The 25,353-nt window shown below is 40.4% G+C and overlaps 1 protein-coding gene across 4 annotated transcripts in view; it reads left to right on the forward strand.

Annotated features, from left to right (window-relative positions):
* The window catches only part of PCNX1 (pecanex 1), a 486,917-nt gene that overhangs the window by 250,165 nt on the left and 211,399 nt on the right, over window positions 1-25,353 (forward strand). For 2 of the 4 annotated variants that reach the window (XM_078659468.1, XM_078659470.1), the window contains exons 9-15: window positions 2,299-2,392; window positions 5,455-5,512; window positions 10,350-10,558; window positions 16,300-16,453; window positions 17,647-17,679; window positions 20,628-20,799; window positions 21,655-21,765. In XM_078659468.1, the coding sequence (XP_078515594.1) occupies window positions 2,299-2,392; window positions 5,455-5,512; window positions 10,350-10,558; window positions 16,300-16,453; window positions 17,647-17,679; window positions 20,628-20,799; window positions 21,655-21,765 (831 nt within the window). The remainder of the gene's footprint in view (window positions 1-2,298; window positions 2,393-5,454; window positions 5,513-10,349; window positions 10,559-16,299; window positions 16,454-17,646; window positions 17,680-20,627; window positions 20,800-21,654; window positions 21,766-25,353) is intronic. The other 2 variants (XM_078659469.1, XM_078659471.1) reach the window with 1 other exon arrangement.

Below are 25,353 nucleotides of genomic sequence, written 5' to 3' on the forward strand. Positions count from 1 at the left end.
GTGTCCTTTGGACCCCCCTGCACCCTTGAAATTGCATTCTCATTTTGCGATTCCTTAATTGCGATTCGCAAAATGAGAATATCTTCCCATTCATTCCTATGGGGCTCTAGACCCATAGGAATGAATGGGAAGGTATTCCTTAATTGCGATTCTTAAATTGAGAATCGCAATTAAGGAATTTTAAGAAATCGCAATTTATTTAGCGATTTCTTGATGCATTGCAGTTTGCGAATCCTTAATTGCGATTCCTTATTTTTCGCAATAAAGGAATCGCAAACTCCAATGTTGATGCATGTGCCAGTAAAATACTGTTCCTTTGTTTACAAAAATCGCACAACACGCCATTTGGACCAGGCGCAGTTCCAATATTAAAGACGCCTATTGAAGCTACTGGCTTGCATGGTGCAGGCACAGATCCGCCTAGAGTTGAATCTGTGCTGCCAAAAATGTGCTCAATGCGAGTTTTCTATCTCTTTGTGTTAAGTTACCTGCAGTCGAGCCGAGTCCTTTAAACACCTTTTGTGGGCGACTGTCTAAGATAAATGATCAGAAATTCATGTTTTTTTGATCAGGCAGCAATCGATCAACTCGCAACTAAAGAGTTTATACAAACTGCTTTCCCAGCAAAAAAAATGATCAAAAATATTGCTGACAGAAGCCAGGCTACTGTCAACTCAAGATGATTTACAAACCATTTGCACAAAAATGAATGCACTTTATACCAACAAATAACTTTCCTGAGGAATCTATCGCATCCAAATTGAATATCAAGTAACGGCTGCTGTGCTTGCGGCTTGGACGAATTTCTCTTAAAGTGTAGAATCGCTCTGGGGCGCAGGGCATACATCGGTAAGCCCTTGCACTTTACCTGTCTGAGATGGGAGTGGCTGGCTTTTAATTTTTGTAGTATTTTTCGATTAGGCCTTGAACTTGAAAAGCTTTTACTACTACGCTTCTTGTACTATGGCCTATCATCTGTCTTTGAATTCATCATATATCTTTAATATAGATTGCACTTGTTGATAAACGAAGACTTGTATATTAGTTACGTTTTATTTACATTAACTGCAGTAGCCAGTTCTATATTAAAACGTCGTCCTATACCAAATGTAAATTGTAATGGAGTATGTGCAGCAGCCGTGAGTAGAAGGTGAATAAGCAATTGTTTTGGTTACATTTATTTTACTTATGGTGTACGTTTCCTAAATAAAGGATTGTGGTTGAATGCCTTGACCCAAAAGGGCCTCTAAAATAGATAACTCGAGGTACAATGCCAACACCTGGAGGCGATCCCTTTCCACCCAGTTACCATTTAGCACCTATTAGCCATCACGTTCAATATCTTCCTTGGGCTAAGCCTGCCTCCCTCTCTCTATCCCCTGAGTTTCTTCCATGAGGAAGGAAGAGGACAAAAAAATTTGCTGAGGTGCAGTAAAATTCTACTGGCGGATGGGCATATAACGTAAGAGTGAGCAAGGATCGACCCCTGACAGTTGGCTCACAGTACTTAAAATGAAATCTCCACAAAAATGTCCCCGCAAGCCCTCCAGCTCACATTGGGAGCTATGACTGTAGAAGGCGCCCTTAGAAATATCTTGTTTATTGTTCCAGACTGTTGCAGGCTCCAACAGAAGTGATATCATTTTTTTTTGTAGTGCTCTTCTCCTGCATCCTCTAAACTGTTGAGGTTTGTCAGACAGACAGTCTAGAAATGCACTAATGCAGTTCTGCTCTCCCTTGCAGACCTCAGTTCCTGCATTGGCAGCTTATAAGTTGGATTTGCAAGTGAATTCCTCCTTCATGAATGTGCGTGAAGTATGACTTTTGCAAAAACCCACCAAATCTACATTATACGCTGCAACTGGATATTATATCCATTGCAATGCAACTGAAAGTAAGATGGCAAGGCAGTCACGGTACTTCCTCTTAACCTCCTCGGTCGCGCCTTCCATACCACCTTATTTCTTTATGAGAAGTGTATGAGCAGATCAGCACACTGCAGTAAGCTGTACCCACTAGACTAACATCTGGCTGACAGTATGCCAGCAGAGTAGGCATGAGATGAGACCTGTTTTAAGGGAAAACTATGGAACAATCAGGCTCCTATTCACACTGCCAAACCTGTTGTCATAGTTGTATCTTGATTTTATTTTGAGTTCAGTAAATGCGATTAAATAAAATGGAAAATATCTGCAATGTATTTTACACAGTATATGATTAAACATTGTAAATAGATATTGCTTATTTTTTTGAAAAAGTATGGTCTAATAACTCCAGGTTAACTGTTTTCTTTGCTAGGTAAGTTCACTCCATCGCTCTATGAGACAGGTGGATGTGACATGTCCCTGGTGAACTTTGAACCTGCTACAAGAAGAGCATCAAATATCCTATGGTGTGTGTGTTATGATTATGTTTTAATCCTTTTGAATCATAATCGAAATGAACAAATTACTGCTGGATGTGATGTGATTTGTTCACCTGAATGTACTCCCACAGAAGAGTTTACCAATTTGTTTCCATTATTTTAAGTCCGTTTGCAATCAACAGATGAAAATTTTACATATCTTCCTTTGGCACTGCTTATAATCAATTGATGCATTGTATGTCTTTAGCTTTAATCGCCTACTCCTTACACACAGTGGTTTACTTATTTAACTGCTTACTGTGGATGAAGGCTGAATCCTCTGAATAGTACAATCCAGTTGCGTTTTCATCATGAGCAACAAATATGCAAGTCGTAGTTTCTAAAAATCATTATAAGGAAATACAGCGCATTCCTCTTCAATCAGTGACACTTATAGACACTTATAGAGCGCGCTACATACCCATAGGGTCTCTTCATTATGACATCTAAAAATGTTTCTATGTTTTACTGTTTAGTGGGACAAATAATATTATTCTATTCCAAAATTAAAAAACAAATCTCATATAATGCAGATAGCCTGATAGGCAGCATGTCTGCGTATTCATAAACATTCCCTGCAGGATTGCTTGGATGTCTGCCCCCTTTTCCGCTTGGTGTGCCACTCGAGCCCAGACAGCAAAATTGTCATAAACTATAGGCATAATTGTAACTACTGTGTGTTCGTTCATCCGTTCCTGTGACTGCTCCTATCTTCGGCTTCCTAGCCTCAGCACTTAATCAACTGAAAATGGCGGACACCATGGAATATCATTATCGATAATGTATTATTTTTAACTGTTACAAACTGATCACTACAGTTAGATGCAAAACGACAGCTGGTTTTGAAACAGTAAAGCAATGATATATTATGTACAGTACTATTTCAAGTTGAGTACCACATTTGGAATCAATGTGGCAGCCGTACTAGAATGATATTGCACATACTTAATTATTGTCTTACTGTTCCAAGATGGCTATAACTTTTAGAATCAACAATGCATCATCTTGATTTATTTACTGTATGAATTGTTCATGCTGGCGATTGCATGCATAGCACATTTGAACTAGATCTTTTAACTTTGTCAATGCTTGCTGCTGACTGATGATAAAGCATCCAACATTGACCTTATTCATGCCAAACCTTCATACTTCTGTCCACTTCTTCATTTTGCACTCTCTTCACCTGGGCTTCCCTTTGTAATAATGTACATGATGTGCTTCTGTTGTCCCTTATTCTTACTTCTCCACTTTCATTTTCTGTATATCACAAATGTCCACATCCAAACTTATTTGAAATTATAATTTATTATCCACAATCCAATGTTGGTCACTCAATAAGATATTCCTTTATATACCTTCATACTAATAAATATTTTCTTTCTGTGCCTTTGCCCAACTGGATTTCAATGCCTAGAGCCCTTCTCCAGAGGGGCTATAACCTCCCTACTGTGGTTTGGCTTTCTGTCCATGTACCAGAAAGATCAATATTTGTTTTCAGATCCAAAGACCAGTCTGCTGCCTGTCCTGCCTTCTGGACATTAAAAGACTCCTCCCTCTTAATTAATCATTTCCGCCTGTCCCTCTCAGTGAGTTGGACTTGGGACAATCTGAGGCTCCTCGTCTGTATTCTGCCTCACAACACATTTCATCTTTCATTGCCCCTCTCTATGCAGCTTTGTGTTGATGAGTTGCCTACTTCCGATGCAGAATACAGGCAGGGTTGCTTTCGCTGCAAGACCCATTCGTTTGAGTCACTGGGGTCTTCCAGTTGCTGTAGTGTGAATTGAAAGTTGTTCAAAATCAAGGCAAAGGTGAGCCATTGGCACCCCACTGCCAATTAGGCAGTGAAGTGTATTCTGCTGTCCTAGTCTCAAATGTGCTAGCTAGAAGTCCATCTACTTTCGATTTATCTTCTAAAGCTGTATGCCCTTAAAATCCGAAACCGGTCCCAGGATGCTTGTTTCCGGTCCATGGAAGACATGGCTTGGCAGTTCGGGCTGTACTGTTCCAATGAGGCACAGGGTCAGACTGATTTGCATATAGCCATGTCTGAAATGGGGTGGCTGAGTGGGCTAAAGAATGGTGGTGGATTAAACCCAGATCAGTTGACTGGGGGTGAGTGTTTGATTTGCTCAAACGCTCCGTCCATCATCCCCTTTTGTATCGCTTAAAAGAGGGGCAGCTGGAGTGTTGGGGCCTTAATTACTCCACAGCAGCTGCCCCAAGATAGTGGCATGCAGCAATATAGTCATTTCACAGGCCATAACGAATTGATTTGCCAAATAAGACTGGGTTACATACAACAAATCATCCATAAAAACCTAAGCTTCTGATGTATCATACATACATGCTGGCTGTGTAAATTGAAGGGACAAAAGATTGATTTTGATGAACAACCTTTATATTGTAAATGTAATTAGGACTATGATTCAGGGAATTATCTGAAAACTTCTCCGAGAGTGCAGTGTACAGTACCAGCAGTCCCTTCTGGCCTATCCAACTCTTACCTAAGCCCTTTCATTAGGATGGATCAAAAGTGTAATGTGTCATTTAAGCTGCTATATGCCATCAAACACCTTCCCTATGTATGTCCTTTGGTGTATCATTAAGCATTTATAGCTCATTGAGACAATCAAAGTATTTGTTATGAATGATAGATTTGAATTTCCCCCCCCCAAAAAACGTAGTAGCAAAAGTTGTCCCAACTCTGCCACTTCAGCCAATCTGTGCATTATCGAATGCCCACCTGGTGGTTTCTGTAAATGTTTTGGTATGTTTAATTAAAACCGGTGATTTAATGAACCACTACCCACCCCTAACGCAGCCTGTGTGCGAGATAGACTATTGGACCTATGTTAATCCTTCACTTCAGTTTTGAAAGAAAGCCTAGTCTAAGGTCAGAAAGGTGGGGATGGCTTGGACATTCAAAATGTTGTTAATGATCTAATGTTTATATTTCCAAATAAGTTTTTCTTTCTCTCTGTGCTTACAATAAAATTAGAACAACTGTTCAGTCAGAATTATAAAAATAATGTATCCTTTTCTCACAGTGACACAGACTCCCATGTTTCAAGCTCTACCTCAGCACGATTTTACCCACATGAGCTAGTAAGTGTTCCTTTAATGCAATCACAGCAGAAATATTACAATAAGAGCAATTGTATCTAAAAGCATGACCAAGAATACTGTGTGATAATAGTGTCTCTTTTGTGGAAAGCATACATTTTTCATTTTTGAACAATCTTATTGTGCCAGTGCAAGACCACAGACATTACCAGTCCATCTTAAACAGGGCAGGATTTGTATGGGAATGTATGATAAAGGTATTGTGTTTAGATTTTCCTGTTGCATGTGAACAAGAATAACATTCAGTCTCTAACAAAATATTTTATGGAATAGATAATACCCGTTTCCCAGTGAAACGTTCACTTCTGTAGTTATTAGTTAGTATCTTAATTTCCATTGGGCCTTCTTGCTCCCGCGGGAGTCAGACTCTTGTGGCAGCGAGCGTTTTGATTAGTTGCCAACAACATGAGAAAAATTTGCTGGCAGCCACGGCAGGACTCTCGAACCCAGAAGGAACCCCCCTACCTCCTTTCGCACTGATGCAGGCAGAGAAACCGATCAAAATATTGCTTCTGCCAGGAGGGAGCAGCATTAGGAGCTGCTCCCTGCAACCGGAGCAATTCCGGCTCCCGCTGAGTATGGTGCGTGCCCTTGGTGGAGTTCCCCCAGGGATTGGCCCCCTTCCTTTTTACTGGAGGCCCTGGGGTATGCCGTCCCGTTACCTAACGAGGCTCCCGGAGGAGGGCCACACAGCCCCCCTTCCCCTTTTTGATGATGATGACATGGAGGGGAGCTGCTTACCCCTGCCCCTTTATTTAAATAAGTATCCCTGGGGGGTAGAGTTCCCGTGGAAGATAACAACTCAGGAAGGGGGGCCTCGTGGCCTCTCCCATTTTAACATGTATGTGTGTATGGCCCTGGAGAATGGGATCCCCGGGGCCTAAAGAAGTTCCACATTAATAAAAATAATAGGTTCTGGTTGATGTGTTCCCTATAGGCAAACCCCGCCCTGCACGACTGTAGGCAATGTGGAGTTTTCTACCTTTGGACATTTGAGATGGCATCAGTGATGTCATAGAACATGTCATGTGAGGTCATAATCAGTGCATTGCGGAGGTGCAAGTTCCCGTTAGCTCTGTTAACTATAACTGGTGAATTAGTGGATTTCTTTTTTTTTTTTGGGGGGGGTCAAAACGTAAAATTTGTCACTGACCTATTCACCTAACTATAACGTTACTTTAACCTTTCGTTTTTTCAGGGAAATTTTAAAGTTTAAAAAATATATATCTTTTTGTCATACCCAACTATAACGTTACTTTAACCTTTGTTTTTTTTCAATGAATATATGTGTGTGTGTGTACATAATATATTCACAAGACAATCTGGCTGGTGAGGGTAGTACCTTATCTTTCCAACTACATTTAAGGGCTGTGCCCAGCGTGCACGTGTAGGGAAGTGAAACGTTAAGGGTAAAAGGGAAGGGAAAAGCCAAAGGCTGGGCCCTACCTTCAAGTTGGTTACAGCGTTCTGTTTCAGCGAAGTCGTTGATTTTGCCATTGGTGATGTAATGGGATGTTACCAGTCATACAATTGATGTTGTTTGAGATTGTCATCTGTGACTTTATTTTGGGGTCATAAGCAGTGGACTGCAGGAGTTATGCTTGCTTATCTCACCATAATTCCAAATTCCTGTTAGGGTTTGGATTGTAGCCTTAATGTGCCTTCAAGTGAAGTTTATAAAAGCGGCATAGGCGCCTTTGTAGGAAGGATTATGTAATCTGTTATATCATGTTCTACTTGTATAGTGTACGACTACCACTACAGTGTTAAAATGCTGGTTTCCACAGACAAGGCACGTATTTCATTGCTATTAACTTTGCCCTCTTTAAACGACCCCCCTCTGCTTGAAAAAAACAGTCTACAAGCAAATGTACAGTACATTTGACTAGAGTTTGGCTGATTCGCTGCACAATGGGCTAGAAGAGAGGGGGCACATTTATAAGGAGTTCCAACAAGTACACCATTACACGTAAATTACCATAGGGTAAGTTATCTCCGCAAAAAACTCCAAAACAATATGGTACAAATTAACCGGAGTTAACAGGCATGTTGTCCATTACTTCACTTGTTGCCTTTTACTTGTAATGTATATTTTGTGTAGACATTTGCATCTGTTTAATGTATATATTCACTTATCCACTCGATGATGGCAACATCAGTGAGTTGCTTTCTCATATTTTTGATAGAAAAATGATATTCAATGTTACTAGTGGGACTGGTCAACCAGTCATGACATGAACGTCTCTGATTGGTTGAAGAGTCATTTGAAATGCCACCAGCCCTAACGTACCTGTCTAAACAATAATTGTAATGGGAAATTATTGCTAACAGTGGAAACGGACAGCTGCCATCTTCAGTTAGTGATGATGGTTAACAAAGGAAATATATTGGGAACATCAGAAGCAGGCACCTATTCTGGGTCAATAAAGACTTGTAATTGTTGTGTTTTCTACAGTTGTGACACTGTGAAGTGTTTGGTCGTTTGGGGATTACATTGCAAACAGTTGTAATATTTCTATCTCAGACTGAGTCAGTTTGTGAATATAGACTGTAAGTAGGGATACTGGGGATATATGTGCTAGTGAGACATTTTCAGCGACTTATAAGTTTGATTTGTAAGCGTGAAAGGTTGTATCAAAATTCTTCTGAGCTCATGGTAGCTAGTGCATGTGCTCGCAATGTAAATTATCATGTTCATTGTATAGACTGTATCTTGAGGTAAGTTGTTGTAATCTTTTTGTTTTGCGAACAATGGAAACCAGCATTGACCGGTGTTTGCCCCCACGTTCACACACTTACTCAATATAAAGATAAGAAGAGTTATTGAGCTGCTTGCTTTGCAAATAATGGGGAACCATGCATTGCCTCAGTCCTGATTGAGAACTCTTAAGAAGCCAAAAGAAAGAGATCTGAGAGGTAGAAGGAGACATTGGGACTAAAAACACTGGAAAGTGCCCAATTAACTTCTACCATCCAAATCACATGACTTTGCTCACCAGTGATATCACTCATGTTAACACAGTTTGGTCAGTAGGACTTGTCAGCACTACTTCAGCATGAGCTAGTGCTTTCATCTGAAAGAGGTGTGGAACCGTAGCATAAATATCGAAACCCACAATCATACACTGCCATATAGGAGCCTTGCTTGTAACTCTTTGTACTTTGTTCACATAGAATATCACATCCTAAGCATGTCATATAACCTTTACTCCATATGCAGTCATGTGACCTAAATAACGCTTCCAACAAAAAACAAATTATTGCTCTAATACCCAGCCACTTAATCTCACTCAGTAAATTCAGTCGCCAACTTAAACTTACACATACATATATATATATATATATATATATATATATATATATATATATATATATATATATATATATATATATATATATATATATATATATATATATATATATATAGTTCATCTGAACGAGGAGATTTGAACGTTTTGTGTTCCGTGTTCATAGCTACTAAGTTGCTTAATCAGTCATCTGAGTTCTCCCTATCACCTTACCTGAACATCAACAGTTTTTTTTCCCAGATATTAATCACTGACATACTCTCACAATCGCAAATCGTATTATTCTACATGAACACCTTCACAGCTATGAACTAAAAATAAAACATAAATGCAGAAACTGACTTAATTCATTCCCACTTAATGCTGAACTGTGCAGATGCTAATGAGCAAATCAACCCTCTGTGAGTCCCAAAGGGCCACACATGATAGATATGCACCCAGACCTGTTCACACACCTTCTCCATCAAGAACTGGAAAAACCACTCCCACTGATCAGCAGTATACTGAGATGAACACATGGAAAAGCATAGATCAGTCAGAGAAACATGCATCAGACAAGTTCACACTTAACCATATTCACACAGAGATGGTTTATGTAGATCTGCAAATATCCCCAGATCTACAAACCAACATTAAAACGTTTCCAACAAATATACTTTGTAACTTGACTACCAATTTTTTTTATGTTTATTTACTTTAAACCGTTAATAGTTCCTTTTATTAGCAGGATCATGCATACCTAATCGTTCTACAGCTGTATCAGAATGTACCATGCCCTTACCCAAACCAAGCTATATTTATTTGTATTAGAGATCTCGTCCTGTGGTGAAAGCATATTCTACCAATCTGAACTCTTACATACTTGAGTGTTGGTGGTAAGCATTTCATTCAGAAACTTCCATGGGTTTTCTCCAAGTGAATGGTGTTCGGTTTCTTCATTGTTGGGTCCCGGGTGGTAGTAGGTTTACCTCTCAAATACGTATTAAGAGGCATGTTGGTTACTCTTTAGTTTTTGTCACTGTTATATAATGTATTTCTTCTGTAAGTATTTGTTAGGTTATATACACATTCAAAGAGGCCTGCTTGATGCTTTCGGGTTTAAGAAGGTTGTTTGCCTTACTATGGCCTTACGTTAACTCTAGGCTGTTCAACACCCACTACCCTTGTGGTTCAATTGTGTTGATGCACTTTTAGAGCTGTGAAACCCACACGGGCAACAACAAGTTTATTTCGCTATGGTTTGAGCCCCTGCTCCTTTCCAACATCCAAATAATTCTGCTGACTTACACTGTCCTACTCTCCTTTGATATAATGTCTTAGAAACTGGACGATTGTCAACTCTGTTGGGGCTTTTCAAAATTAATTGTTACATGGAGATAATATAATCTCCACAGAAACTATATGAATGGTACACATTTTAGTTTTTTTTTTTGTACTCAAATGATAATCTGCGTTCTAACCTGTTTACATATTTTACAAATCTGCTGTCTTTCTTGTTAACATTATTTTAGCTTTCTCTCCCACAGATCCGATTGAGCCGCCTAAGCACAGATTTGCTTGAACAGCATGACATGTACTTAAGCCCTGACCTGCAGGACCATATGCAGCCACAAGTGGAAGCGGCCCACAAAGTAAAACACTATTACCGTTTCTGGCTTCTGCCCCAGCTTTGGATTGGCATCAGCTTTGACCGGCTAACCCTTCTGGCCATGTTTGATAGGTGAGTGGATTTCCTGGACCTTACTTATGGATATTGGGCACCTGATCGCTTACCATAGAACCTGAGATAAAGAATTATAATTGTACAGTGCTTTGCTAATTTAAACAATCATTTGTTGGACATTAATTGTCATGACAATGCAAATCAGAGTTTTAGTGCACAAAGATATATTATGAAGCAGAGATGAAAAATATTCAAACTGACTTTTGTGACCAAGAGTAATTGCAGAACAAAAGTGACTAGTTCTCAAGTGACTCACAGGAAACGAGGAAATACAAGGCGTGAAAAAATGAATTCCATATGACTAAGGACAAAACATCTTAGTTTGTACTGAATTGAATAGTTTTAGTTCAGAAATGACTTCGTTCAAAGTTCATGTGTTGGCATTGTATCGACCCAGGAGAATAACCAGGTCCCGGTCGCCGCCACAGGCAGCACAGTTGTTCTGCCATGTTTTCCTAGGCCTTTTGCCAAAGACATTTATTTTATAGTACACTGTTCATGCAATCAGTGTGCACTGCTTCTACTTTTTTTTACACCCCACCAGCTCCTGTTCTTATAGCTGTTTTACCATCTTCTTGTGAGACCGCGTGAAGCTCTGTGTGACCACAGTGCATGCATGGCCTTAGCAGTGTCTGTGGGCTCCAGATTGCTCTTGCGTGGTCCCATCTACATTCCGCCTTACCGCTATATGGCATTTGCAGAGGTTATTATTGCAGCAGTGAAAATGTTTTTTGTTCTCTAAATTTGGCTATATTTTTTCAATTTACGCAATCATACCTTCCTGCCAAGACGAGGCAAGTTCACAGGAGGACAGAGCTTCATTCTGCTACTGTGCCTGCTTTCCTCTTTTTCTAGAATTCATTATTTTTATTTTAAGCTGGTTAAAATGCAGGAACAAGAAAAACAGAAGCCCGATTTATTAAGTGGCTTGCTTTTCCTTGGATGCCACTTGTTGGGAGCCTCTGTAGATTACATTGTGCTAATTGTAATAATAATAATAATAATACCGACATTTATAAAGCGCAAACAGCTACCTCAACAGAGGTGTCTGGGTGCTCTAGCAGTAGGCGGCACGCCGCAATGGCCAGAAAGCAGATCCCAGTGACAATAGCCTAAACTAAAAAAAGCCAGGTTTTCACAGCCTTCCTTAATACTGGCTCTGATTCAATATGGCGAAAATTAGTAGGCAGAGAGTTCCATATTTTGGCAGCACCCACCGTAAAAGGTCTGCCACCTAAACAAGCTTTCATAAATCGTGGGGTTCAGAGCAGATTTTGAGAAATGGATCTCAATGAACGCTTTGGCTTATATCGACACAGCCGTCCTTTCGGGTATCTAGGACATTTTCCATGAATTGACCGGAATGCCAATGTCAGTGCCTTAAACATGATTCCCCTTGTCACCAGCAAACAGTGGAGCTCTTTGATATGCAGAGAGATATGGTGACGAAATGGAACACGTCTAATCAGTCTCGCAGCCACATTCTGTACCATCTGCAGTCTTCTAACTAGGTACACAGGCAGGCCCAAATAGAGGCAGTTTGCATAGTCCAGCTTAGATGTCACAGTGGCATGGACTATTGTTTTGCGGCAATCCTCTGGCAGAAGAAATAGAAATTTCCGCAGCCTTCTCAATTTGCTAAAACAGGAGGCCGACACCTGCTGGATTTGGGCTGAGAAGGGAGATCTGCTTCCCACTTCACCCCCAGATTTTTTTCACTGGCAGCTGGGATGGGTGGAGGACCCATTACAGCCGGCCACCACAATTCCGCTCTCAGCATTGAGTTTGAGCTTCTTGTTGTTCATCCAAAAGGCCAAGTCTTTCATACAGCCCTTAAAACTCTTGAAGGAGTCCTCCGATTGATCTTTAAAGGAAAATATCAACTGGGTATCGTTGGAGTAAGATATTGCTTTTACGCCCCACTTGGCTATAAGTGAGAACAGTGGGGCTAAATAAATATTTAAAAAGTGGGCTCAGCGCCGACCCCTGAGGCACTCCACACCAAAGGTGTTTGGGCTCTGACTGGTGGGGTTGCAGGGCAACTCTCTGAGTGCGATTTTTAAGGAATGATTTCAACCAGGCCAGTGCCCCCCCCAATACCGATATCCGGGAGTCTCTGAACCAGAATTGAATGGTCCACCATATCGAATGCCGTTGATAAGTCCAGGAGCACCAGCATTGCTGTCGCTCCTGAATCCATAGACATTCTCACCGACTCTGCCACCTCTAATAGAGCTGTCTCTGTACTGAAGCCGTGCCAGGAGCCGGTTTGAGTGTCATGCAGTATGTTATGACACTCGACAAAGTTAGCCAGTTGTCGCTGCACCATATTTTCCAGCATTTTTGCTGGAGCTGGTCAGTAGTTATTTAATTCCCCAGGGTCCACACTCACCTCTTTTCTGAGGGGGAGGAGTGTGGTGCATTTCCATGTGTCCGGAAAAGTGCCAGAAGACAGAGAGATGTATTCCAAATGTGAGACAGCACTTGGAGTAGGCCAGCTCTTTACACAATTTAGGGTTGCATGGGTCCTCCTGTGAGCCTGACTTGCATCTCAGGATTTCTGCCAGTGCTTCCTGCTGAAAAATGGGGAGGAATTCCGTGAGGGAGAGCTCGGGGTTACTACTTCCATTTTCATCTGTTTTATCAGTCTCTGCTACGGCTGTGAAAAAGTTATAGACGTTCCAAATTTTACTATCAAAGAAGTCAGAGGTTTTTTCACCCATCGAAAGGGAGGGTTACACTCTAGTTCCCTTGGTTTAAAGAGAGTTAACAACCCTGTATATTTCCTTGCTTGAATTATCTCCATTATTAATACGCTTGCCTGTCTCATCAGTTTATGGCGCTCTTTTAGTGCTTTCTTGTATGCCAGCTTAGCCACAACACTGTAATCCACCCTCCACTGGTCCACTGGCGTTCCAGCCGCTTGCATCTACTTTGATTTAGCCTAAGGGTCTCTGTAAACCAAGGGCCGAGGGTGTTTTCCTCAGGGTTTTGGTGACTTTAGCTGGGGCAGTGGACTCCACTGCAGCGGTAATCCACTTATTTAAGGCACATTGGGATCATTTGATAATGGGGCTTGACTAGCCTGCAGAACTGGGCCTAGAGACTCAGCTGTCCGCCCCTTCCAGTTTCTTTTTAGAAAATAATAGGGAAATCTGGACTTCCTCCGATTCCCCCCTTTCCGGGCTTCTTCAGTTTCGAGTTCTGGTGATGACCCTTGAAATCTCTTGGGTAAAAACATTGTGGACAACACCCTTTTGAACTTTTTAGGTTATGTCAGAGGTGAAACTGTTTTTCATTACAGTACAATCTATAATGTTTTCTCCTTGGACCGTTTTTCTTTTTTTCCCACCTTGTATTCCCTCATTGTATTCCCTCATTGTGTAGTGTGATTCATTTGAGCAGCAAGCATTTGTTCACAAATTACTCCTGCATTTTTTCTTTCTTTGCCACAAAAGCCAATTTGAAAAAATATCCATATTCCCTAGATTATAACATCTTTATGAAGTGTGTTTGATATATATTGTTGTGATGTTCATTGTCCTAGACTTGAATAATTGCTTAATGTAACAACTCAGGAACCACTGCTCCATTCCAATTCCTTCATCATACAGCAATTGTAAATAACCCTAGCACTGCTAATGGTTGTGTACCTCTGTGTAGACGTGTCCACCTAAGGAAGGCATGGTGTTTCACAAAATAGCTGCCAAATAATTAATCCTGCAAAAACTCAGAGTAGCCGCTTTACTGACAATGCAAGGGGCGGACATAGAGACCATGTTTACGGACAAGTGTATATAAAAAATATGTCCATTCAACTGGAGAGGCAAAGTGATGGTTGTCCCCATCTGCTGTCACATTGTGTTTCAATAAGATGTACAACAAGCCATTTCAATCTTAACACCCAAAGATTTATGTGCAGTTTGTTATTTAAATTCATTAAGGACAATAAATTATCTCATTTACAGTACTGATGTTTCAGTATTAATACAGATCTGCTGTCCTTCTGTTCATAAGATAAGTTACTGTTGTAAAATACATCCAACAGAACACTTCTATCAAATTATAATCTTCTTTTGCACTCTTCTGTGTTTGGCCAATAATGTTTTGCATTAGGTTTGTTGTTACTGGTCTGGTTAAACCCTCAAAAAATGAATTTGCATTTGATCCATTTGGTAAAGGATCCTAGTGAATGGTTGTTGAATTCATATGGTAACAAACTATTAAGCAGTCTATCAGACCATCGATTTAGTGGTGGAACGGAGTATTTTCTGTCTAATAAGCTTTAGTACAATTTATTATGGGGCATCTCATAAGGTTAAGGGTTTACTTTCTGATACATTTGCCATATTCCTACCCCATAATTTCATTTAGCTAAGTCTCTGTCTACTGCCCCATGACAGCAACAGGCCCCTTCATGGTGTATCAGATAAAAAAGGCTTATTTTACCAGTATTACAGTATCAGTGAGGTATTCTGTGTTTCTAGTTGACATTAGGGGCATCCAGGAAGTGACATACACATGCGCACTTAGAAACCATTCAGAATGGACACATTTCTGCAAGGGTGTTACTCCTTTCTACACCCATGGTGGCGCCAGGGTACACTCTCCAGGCTGGCATACACTTAACTTTCACCATCTTAACACAGGGTCGTAATGTAGGCCCCTGCAGTGGGCTTAATTTAAGCCAGTATCTGCCGGTACGCACATGGGTACAACGCCACATCACTGCACCACCACCAGTGCAGCCCCAGCTCAGCACCTACACAGGCCCACACCAGCAGCAATTCAGAACCAACAGAGCATTTCATTGAAGCCACCTCACAGGGGTGAGACAATAGACCCAAGAGGGTGTGTGTGTATATATGCTTGTGCATGCTGCATGTATTTATGTCTGAGTGTGCACATTTGCATAGGTTTGTAGGAGTGCCTGTGTTCGTATGTGCTTGTATATCTGCATGCATGTGTGTAAATGTATCTGCTCTTTGTTGTGCTGTATATGTTTGTGCATGCTTGCTATATGCATTTCTATGTTCTTTGTGTATCTGTGTTTGTATGTACTTCTACTTGCTTACATATGTTTGCATGAGTGTGTGTATATGTGTGCTTGTGTGGCTGCATCTATCAGTGTATGCAGCTGGATGTGTTTCCAAATGTGTGCATGTCTGTGTGTGTATGTTTCTATGTTTTTGTGCTTGCACGTTTGTGTGTGACTATCTGCGCAACAGTGATTATATTTCAGAAGTTTTTTTAAATGCACATAAGAGACCCAGGGGGTGGGTGAAAGTGCTTTACAAAAACTATATCTGCGACAATAACTACTGGCTGCAAACATGTTAACCTCATTAGCACTTAAAAGGGTCCATCAAGGGAAGGGAAACACAGTTCTCTTTACCTAGTACTGTAACTACATATCCAGCAATTGCCAACAATGTTTGATTATGTCTGCCATGGGTCTGAGACCTATGGTGGCAACATTCACAGGATGGCCATATAAGGTAGCAAAAATACTTATCACTTTATTATACATTTTCAGTATGCTGCACAGCAGGGACACTCCTCTACAACATAGCCTAAACACATTGGCAAAACCAATAGGTCTGGCAGAACACTTATAAGGTCCCAAAGGCGAGACCTATTAGCTATGCCAATGCTTGTTTTTCTATTGCTCCCTCTCTTGAACTGGAGTGCTGTTACTGAAGTGTAACAAACAGAGTTTTGCCTTTCTTATCCTGCAGGAATCGTGAAATCCTTGAAAACGTCTTGGCCGTCATCCTTGCTATGCTTGTTGCATTCTTGGGCTCTATACTTCTGATCGAAGGCTTCTTCAAGGACATCTGGGTCTTCCAGTTCTGTCTGGTCATAGCGAGTTGTCAGTACTCGCTACTCAAGGTATGGTTGCATTTTTCACTTATAAAAATAATACATAATGAGGGGGGTGAGAACTGATAATTTTACTTCTTTAACCCCTTCGATGCTCATGACGGAACGGTTGGCGTCCGTTGGCCTGTGCTCATGACGGAACCGTTCCGTCATGAGTCCATAGGTTCTTTAGAACCTTCAGCACCGCAGCGGAATTCGCGCAGCGCTGAAGGGGTTAAAATATCAAACAGTGGGAATAGGAAACGTTGATTACCACAATATCGGATTTTTTTTAAACTACAAAGGCTAAAAAAAAGGAATAAACCTCCTAAAAATCACTAATCAGTCCAAATCACATTTGCTACCCAATCGTACATTTTCTTGAGTTTTTCCAAAAGCATAGAATTTAAAGAAATCGCTGATCGGGTAAGGCCTGACTGCCAGTCACTAATAATTGCCACCCCCCCCTTGACTTTTCCGTGTTAATTGTATTGTTAATCTTATGCCGACAGGTTAGGTTTAAAGCCATTCCACCCACTACCCACCCCCTTTTCTTCAAATGGCACAAATAATAAAAAAAAGACTCATCTGAAGTCCTCACTAGTTTGAGTTTTTGATTGTATAAATTGCTCATCTATAAACAAAATGTTTTGCTTCTGCATAACATCTGCTTCAAGATAGTACTTTTTGTAGCACAACTGCATTTTGATTATGCATGCCGACACTCGTGGGTAGCCTGTGTCTCATCCTACCTGTTTGTTTTCTTAACAGTAAAACCTACACTAACTTGCCTCCCTGACCAAACGTTCTCAATTGAAGATATACAGAATTAAAATAGAACGAAAAACTTCCTCTATAGGTTTAAATGTCCAATTGACTCTTAGATCATGTTCTTGTCTTTCAGTGGCATTGGATATTTTAGAGGTAAATATGTAATTTAAAGTTTAACTAATAAAATGTAACTTAAAGAGAGAACCCCCACAGAATCTCTTTAAACTGTGTATTGTCACTGGCCATCCCGAGGCTATGCACTAATGATAAATGTGCCAGTGGAAAGGAATGTTTGTGTAAGGATAATGTGTAGGTATAGCAGTATTTTTATTTTGTGTAAAGAGAAATTATAATTATTTTTTGTGGGTTACTTTATTAGGTTCACACACTGTCATGATCATCTGTTCGTGAGGATTTTAAATTGATTATAAGTATTTTTTTTTCTTCCTCAGAGCGTTCAACCAGATTCCTCTTCACCCAGACATGTAAGTATTTGGATTTGTGAATTCTAATTTGAAAGATGCCTCTCCTTCTTTGCAAAATGCAGTGATCTACCATATTTGCTTATCAAAACCCATGATGTGAACATTGATTTCTATCACATTAAGTCTTACCAATCAGATCTAACTTTTTAGATACTTTTAGGTATGTGAACTATTCTATATACGTGCTTATTTGCGCTATCACTTAATATGATTGTGAAAGTCAACCAGTCAATGACATTTTCAAAAATAGATAATTTAATGTTCTTAATATTGCTGTAGCATTACATATTTTGTAAGCTACATCATTACACCAGGTAAAAAAAAAAGAATCCGCATTTGATTTTCTCTTGAACCAGATGACTTAGTGGTATAATAAGCCCTCTCCATTGACCTTCAATTCACCTCCTTGTTAATGCAAGTTTGTCTCACTGTGCATGCAATTCATGCAAGTCACATGGAAGGTAGTTGCTTCTTCTAATTTGCTATGGTACAAAAACATGTTATATATTTGATCCTGTAGGTTACTCAGGGAGGGACGCCTGGCAGTTTAATTGACTTTTTTGGGGGGGGTTTGGCGGAAGGGGGCATATAAAATAAGTCAGATGGCCTAAACCATTTTGCGACCTCTAGTAATGGATGATGGGTGGTATGTAGTTGATGAAAGCTGGCTTTCACCTTCTAAGTTGGCAGGAGGCTTTATTCAGCAGGTAGGTAGAGGTACAAGCATATACGTGGTGGGCCTCACCAAGAGCAGATGCTAAAGGGATCTCCGTCCAGATCTATCTTACATTGACAGTTTCACTGAATCGCCATCACGCAGCATCCCTTGACATCATGGGATCGCTGGATGGCAAGTCACCTCACAATACATACCGAATCACAATCACGAACGGGCACGTAGCAGGGAGTTCTTTTCTAATTGCAAATCAGTATTCTATGTTCCAATTCAGTTGTGGTCACAAGCCATTGACCATATACCAACACCTCAAAGGAAGTGGTAACTAATTTACAAAATAGGAATGGGTGCCATGGGAATTGTGCCAGGTAACCGAGGGGAACGACCTAGTGGGAACGACTGCCTGCTCCCCTGGTATCTTCCAAAACGGTAAACTATATATTTGTTTTTAAACAGTACTTGTTCCTTTTAGGAACGGGATGCTTTAAAAAATAAATAAAAATCCCTTTTGGGCGGAAAAAAACCCAGTGCTAGTAATCAGCTGACTCTTGCCGGCCCAATACCTGTGTTTGTAGCAGTGCTGGAAATAGAAAAAAATATTTTGGGATCCCCCAAATTGAGATCACGGTGAGGTGGCCCAAAACGGGTGGAGTCATAAAAAGTAGAGTCCGGCAGTCAATATGTACCTTAATGTTTTTTAAAACATGGGCCAAATAAATGACCAACAAGTTAAAATTTGACCGTAAATCTGTTCTGGCTTACTTAATTGATCACTCTGCGTATAAAACATATTTTATGCAGTTAAGGCTCTTTCTGTAAAGATCTGTTTGCCCACCAATTTTCAGGGGCTAAGAATGGTAACATCACTCTGGTGGTTAATACATTTCCTGGAGAGGTCCATGTTTTGCCAGTGCACATTTTCGATTCATCATATACTAGCATAGGGTTAATATGCCTGCTGCAAAGCATAAGATGCGACATGCAGATCATACATTAGTTTTTTATGTGAATTGCTTAGTAGGTTTCTGCTTTTGTTACAGTTTCTCTAGTATAGCTGTGAGCTATGAACCAGTGTTAAGGAACTGCATTCAAACTGCAAGACACAGGTTTAGGACCTTCTACTTATTTTTTATCAATCCTTCGTTATTGTAAGGTTGCTAAAAAAGGATTCCTTTGGGTATTTATAAAGTCTTAGTACGTCAACCGGCTGTCTTATATTTTAAATTCAGACTTTATTTTTTATAGACTGAGCACTCTTAACATTATCAGTATGGATGATGTGACTCCTACACCCTGTGCCCTCATTGACTTTTGCTGTATGATTCAGTGTCTCTGTGTAATGTGTGTGTGCATGATGTAAAGCAATGTGACACCACATATGGGGATGAGTCTATAAAAGAAATAAACTAAGTGCTGTTTAAGTTGTTGTTAGTGTAATTACTCATACAGGCAGATCTGACATTCGGATAGTGCATGCATATTTTTTACTACCAGAGTTTAGACAAAGTCCTAAAATCGCTTCCAAATCCTAGTTCTCTTAAGCGATTGTGACATGATAGAAAGCTAAGTGTGTTCACTCTGTTGCACTGACCTATAAATGTTAGGCTCCAGATAGCTCCTAGCCAGGTTGAGACTCCAACAAAAGGACGGCTGATGTCCCTTGATGTGTACACTTTGTGGTGCGCCTAGCTAAAAGTAAAAATATAAATCCTCCATTGTCCCCTGCAGGTTGCTGTTTTGAAGGTAGAGCAGACATTGTGTCCTGGTGATCGTATCTTAACACTGACAAATTCTGCATATTTTAGCGGGCCACTCAGTAATAGGTGCTGTATAAAGTTGCATCTCCCTCATTTCCTGCACTGGTTTGTAGCCAATAACAGGGATCGCAACGAGAGACCTACCTAGTTAATATTCATTAGGCAGGTCATTCTGGCACCTCCCTGCAACGAAACGTTTGGCGATGCGACCTAATAGTACATAAATCACAATGCAAAATCCGAGACCTGTTCCAAAATATTGGTGTGCAATATGTGAACAATTTTATGGTCTTTGTAAATTTGCCTCAATATTCTTAGAGCAAGTAAAATACCAAGGTTTCTGTGTGGGTGTAAATGTCAAAATCCCCCTTTATACTGTATAGTGTGCATCCATCCATTCTAACTTGCATATATTGCTTCCAGTGTACTTGTGTACAGACTTCTGTGTATCTCTAATATCTTCTGATCGACTCAACTTGTACGCTTTTCACTGATGCCAACTCTATTCCCTTCAGGGGCATAATCGTATTATAGCCTATAGTAGGCCTGTTTATTTCTGCATCTGCTGCGGTCTTATTTGGTTGCTGGATTATGGAAGCAAAAACATGTCTTCAACCAAGCTAAAGTTGTACAGCCTGGTTTTCACCAACCCATCACTGCTCGTGTCAGCAAGAGACCTAATAATAGGTAAGATCTTTTGTCACTTATACAGATTTCTTCTTTTTTTGCTTTCGAAAGTGTTGTGTGCAGAGTCCAATATGGGGTGTTGTGAACCATTTTCCCAGCTGACTTTGGATTCAAGTGCATGTATACCCCCGCTTCTAATGGCCAAACAACATGTTCCACATTGCGTGATTAAATAACAGGACTGTGTGGGGGTATCTGTGAAATAAATGTTTTCCTGAAGAAGAAAATTAAATATCTGTAGTGGTACATATATCCTTGTCAATCACTGCCATCCATTTTGCGCTGGCCCTAAACACTAGCCGCTCGTGAACTACAGTAGCTCTACAGCTACCTCAGAGTAGCCCACCTGTGTGCAGCCAACGTATTAAATTAGAAAGATTTTGCTTGGTTGAGTTATTATATTTATAAGAAAATCGAATTTATACAGCACTAATAATATTAGTAGCTGTCAATGCGTTTCATGGACCATAAGTAGCTGTCAGTCCAGAAAAGGTTGGAGACCCCCGCACTAAAGTCTCCTCAGTATGTTATTCCCATTTAAAGCAGATTCTCTACAAACCAAACTAGGTCACTTTAAAATAGATTTTTTTAAGAGGATTTAAAGATATGGCAGGAGGCTCTAATGGCGGCCGCAGGCTAGGCTGTCTATCTTCTAAGCTACCTGAATGAGGGAGAGTGTGGAAGAATGTTTCAGGAGACCTTATGTTAGTGTTCCTCTTCACACAGAAACAGTTGGTGTCCTCTGAAACTTCTGGGCTATCCTTGCTGCGATTAAATCATCTGAAGGAATATGAATAAAAATGTCTTTATTGATTTGAACCTCGTAAATCCTGTTGCTATGTTCTTCTTTTCCAGTGTTTACATTGTGTTTCCCAGTTGTATTCTTCGTTGGTCTTCTGCCACAGGTGAACACATTTGTGATGTACCTGTGTGAACAGCTGGATATCCATATCTTTGGAGGCAATGGTGTGTATGATACTTAAATTATTAATGCTGCAAGGACACATAGTGCTGACTGTTATTCAACATTTCTTTTTTTGTTAAAATTGTGTAAACACATTTTAGGTCTTAAAATATAGAACTGGATTTTTCTATATATTTTATTCAGATGGGTTCCCAACCTAAATATTTTAAGGCTCCTTTTTCAGAGTAGGTTTTTTAAATGCAGTTCTGGTTTGTATTGATTTCATACGCCTCAAGTAAGTTATTTATAGAACAGCTGATACAAATTGCACTTAATGTAAATGGTTATTTAAAACGACTTGTAAACATGGGTTCAATGGTCACGGCCTGACAATGTTGCTTAAGGCTTCCTGGACTTGCTTATTTCTGCATCCAGTGGCTAATTGCAGTCACTTTGGACTCAACTTTTATTTTCAGGCACCTTCACCTCTTTCCATGTTTTCTTGGAGGTTCCCTGTCAGCTTGAGGCACCTGTCAACAAGATAGCCTGCCTGAAGCTGGTTGAGAAGGCTTCTTTTCCAAGACCCATTTAGCTGTCACTGCTGCCTTTGTCAATATATGCATGTATTGAGATAAACAGTTATCTGCAACTGACTGGTCCCCATAGTGGCAGAGGAAAGAGTAATAACGAAAGAGGTTTAAAGAGAGGGAGCAGGCACATGCTGCCTTGGGGCAAGTATAGAGCACGCAGGGCAAAGAAAAGAGAGAGCCACAAGGAAAGTTTAAGAGTTGAAACTAGAGATGAACGTAGGGTAGAAAACCAAGAGCAAACATTGCACCGGGAAGATCTTCAGAAACACACATGTACGGTAGTAATCTCTGTATGAGATTTGAAATGGCCTCAGCGATGCCACTCTCACGGAGGGGATAAAAAGCTGCATTCAGCAGGTGAGGGATCCGTAAATGAAGACGCATGCTAAGGTCCATGATCTGAACCGGAGCACTTGTTTGCAGAGCCTGATATTTTTGGAAGGTGAGCTTTCTCTGTTTTTACAGCTGAGTCCTTCGTTGTTGCTTATAGAACCAGACTAGGATTCAAGAGCAGTCCTGATAAAACTGTTCAAACAAACCTCTCCCTTCCTCCCCTCTCTCTCACTTTACAACTTTCCATTCTCCATCTCCACTTTCTTTTTCTCTCTTGTTCTGTCTCTCCTGTGGCCCCCACATGCTTGCTACAAATAATCCGGGGAGCTGGAGAAAGTGAAAGGGCAGCCAGCAGCGGACTTTGGCTTCAAATCCCACCCCCCAAAGGCTGGAGACTCCCAGGGAAATGCCCAATGGGTAAAGAGCCTATCTGATGTAGCCATAAAAACAGATCACACCTATTGAACAAGTATTTTCTAATTGGGGACACATTGAGTAGAACTGCTACCTTGCACCCAGATTAGAACTGGGCCCAACATGGGGAAACAAACAGTAAATGCTGGCCTTGGCAGGGAAGGGTAGAGGGCATGTGTAGACACTTGGAGACTGCTCTGAGTCTGATAACAAAATAAAACTCACAAAAGACAAGAATACATCACACGTTTTCTTTACTCCTTTGTTAGCTGGGGTTTCAAGTGATCGATCTAGAAAGAGCTGATCCTCCAAGATACTGCTGCCCCCGAAGACTGCCCTTGGACACATTCGTCAAAAAGAACTTTGAGTCTCTTTTGAATGCACAATTTAACATTATAAGTGGTATTTCCTCAAATTGAAAGGTCTAATCTGAAGGCGGAAAATATTTCATAGAAGAAACGTAATAGTAGTAAAAGACAGTGTGAAGAAACAAGTGTAGTGATGATCCAGCACCTCTTAACGCAGTAACATCAAAGATGGATACGATTTGAGGGAACCTTGCATGAGATTCCAGGCTCTGCCAGCCACTGTGGAGGGCAGAGAGCAAAAAAACAAAATTCTCTGAAAGTTTGATATTTTAAATTTCATGACCTATAAAAAAGGAAGCGCCCATCTAAAAATAAAAGATAAAATATGAAAACGTTGAAAGATATTTCAGAGGCCAATTTCTAAAGGCAGCCATGGGAAATGGGATGCCTCAGCTGGTGGGTCCAGTTGATTGAGGCTACAATGAGAAACTTATATGGATATGGAGCCAAGGCTGCAGTTGTATCTTTGGCAAAACCTAGTTACAATAGAAAGTTCTAGTTGCGGGACACACAAAATCCAAATAGTGTTACAACTTTAGTTTAGTGCTGTCTATGTTGTAGACCTCCCAAACAGACTCACTTACACTGCTGCTCTGTGGCGTTTAAAGTAGCATCCAGATGGGATGATACGGAGATGCTCCTTGCACACAGATTTTAGCCTGTAACTCTGTTTGATTCTGTAGACTACTAAGTAATTGGTTGAGACTCTGGGAACTATGAGCCCAGCATATTGCTTTGCATGTAAGGATGAAATGAAGGTGTATTTTGACAAATTCGGTTGGGTAGATTAGTGGGGGTTGAGCAGTCTGGCAGTTCAACAGATATGATATAGAGACCAGAAAAACCCCAGTAAAGCTAAGCCTACTCAATTCTTCACTTCTTGAACCGTCGTTAAGGTGAGGTTTATAGTTGAGACACCAGCCCATGGCATCTAACTGGCAATTAAGTGTAAATGGTATTGAAGAGAAACAAACAGGGGGGTGGATGGTATAGTGTAGCTGAAGTGTTTGGAGTCCAGCCACGGAGTTGACTCTTAAGGTCTGTTTTGAAAATGTAGGAATTGTTCCTCCATTTCTACTGCATGAAAGGGGTCCATGAGGCATGGAATGGACTGCCCCAAAACCTTTTGAGCTTCGGAGGCTGAATGGCCCTGTTGCGTGCAGTGCATGATCCCCTGTGCCGGTATTGGTGGCATGGTAAAAATAATCTGGTTAGCTAGCCTGGCATTCTGCCATGCACAGTTTGCTTTCCTGAAATTAGATGCTAGAGGTTCCTTCCCTCCAACGTTGGGATTAATGTCTCTGCCCCTTTTGTCATAACTTGCAAAAAGATTCATTCTGTATTCACTGTTGAAGCAATTCCAAAATTCATCACACCAGCAACTTAAGTGATGCTGAAAAGTAATCATTTTTTAAGCAATGTGTTTTAAATTCAAGGCTTGTTTGATTAAATTAGCTATAATTATTCATATTGTCATAACTGATTTTCATTTAACCAATGGAATTGTATCCAACTCACTTTTTTTCAAATTTAAGATTACTTTAGATAAATGTTTACACTATCCAAATTTTGGTAGCACACATTTTGAAATTCGTGTAGTTTGGTAATGCTGTGGGCTGTCTAAAATGTGTTTTTTCCTATAGGGTTCTCTGTTTCATCTGAGATAGTATGGAGTATCAGGTTCTGTGTTCTGGTCCATTCTTCAGATGGTTGTGACTGTTGGCCGTGAAAGGTTGAACTTTAGTTTAAGTTAAAACACAGCCGTGAATTGTCACGTTCTATGACTAGATATTGGTTTCCTCTTGGTACACAAGCTGAAAGCGGTGTCCCCATCCAAGTAGAAGCTCTGCATATTGGATCCTGAAGTTATGTTAATACTATTCTGGTTTCATATCCCTTCCACCTTTACTCTTCCAGTGTTTAGAAACTGTTGTTGGCACATGCC

The sequence above is a fragment of the Lissotriton helveticus genome, chromosome 9 (genome assembly GCF_964261635.1).
Source record: "Lissotriton helveticus chromosome 9, aLisHel1.1, whole genome shotgun sequence".
NCBI classification, from domain to species: Eukaryota; Metazoa; Chordata; class Amphibia; order Caudata; family Salamandridae; genus Lissotriton; species Lissotriton helveticus.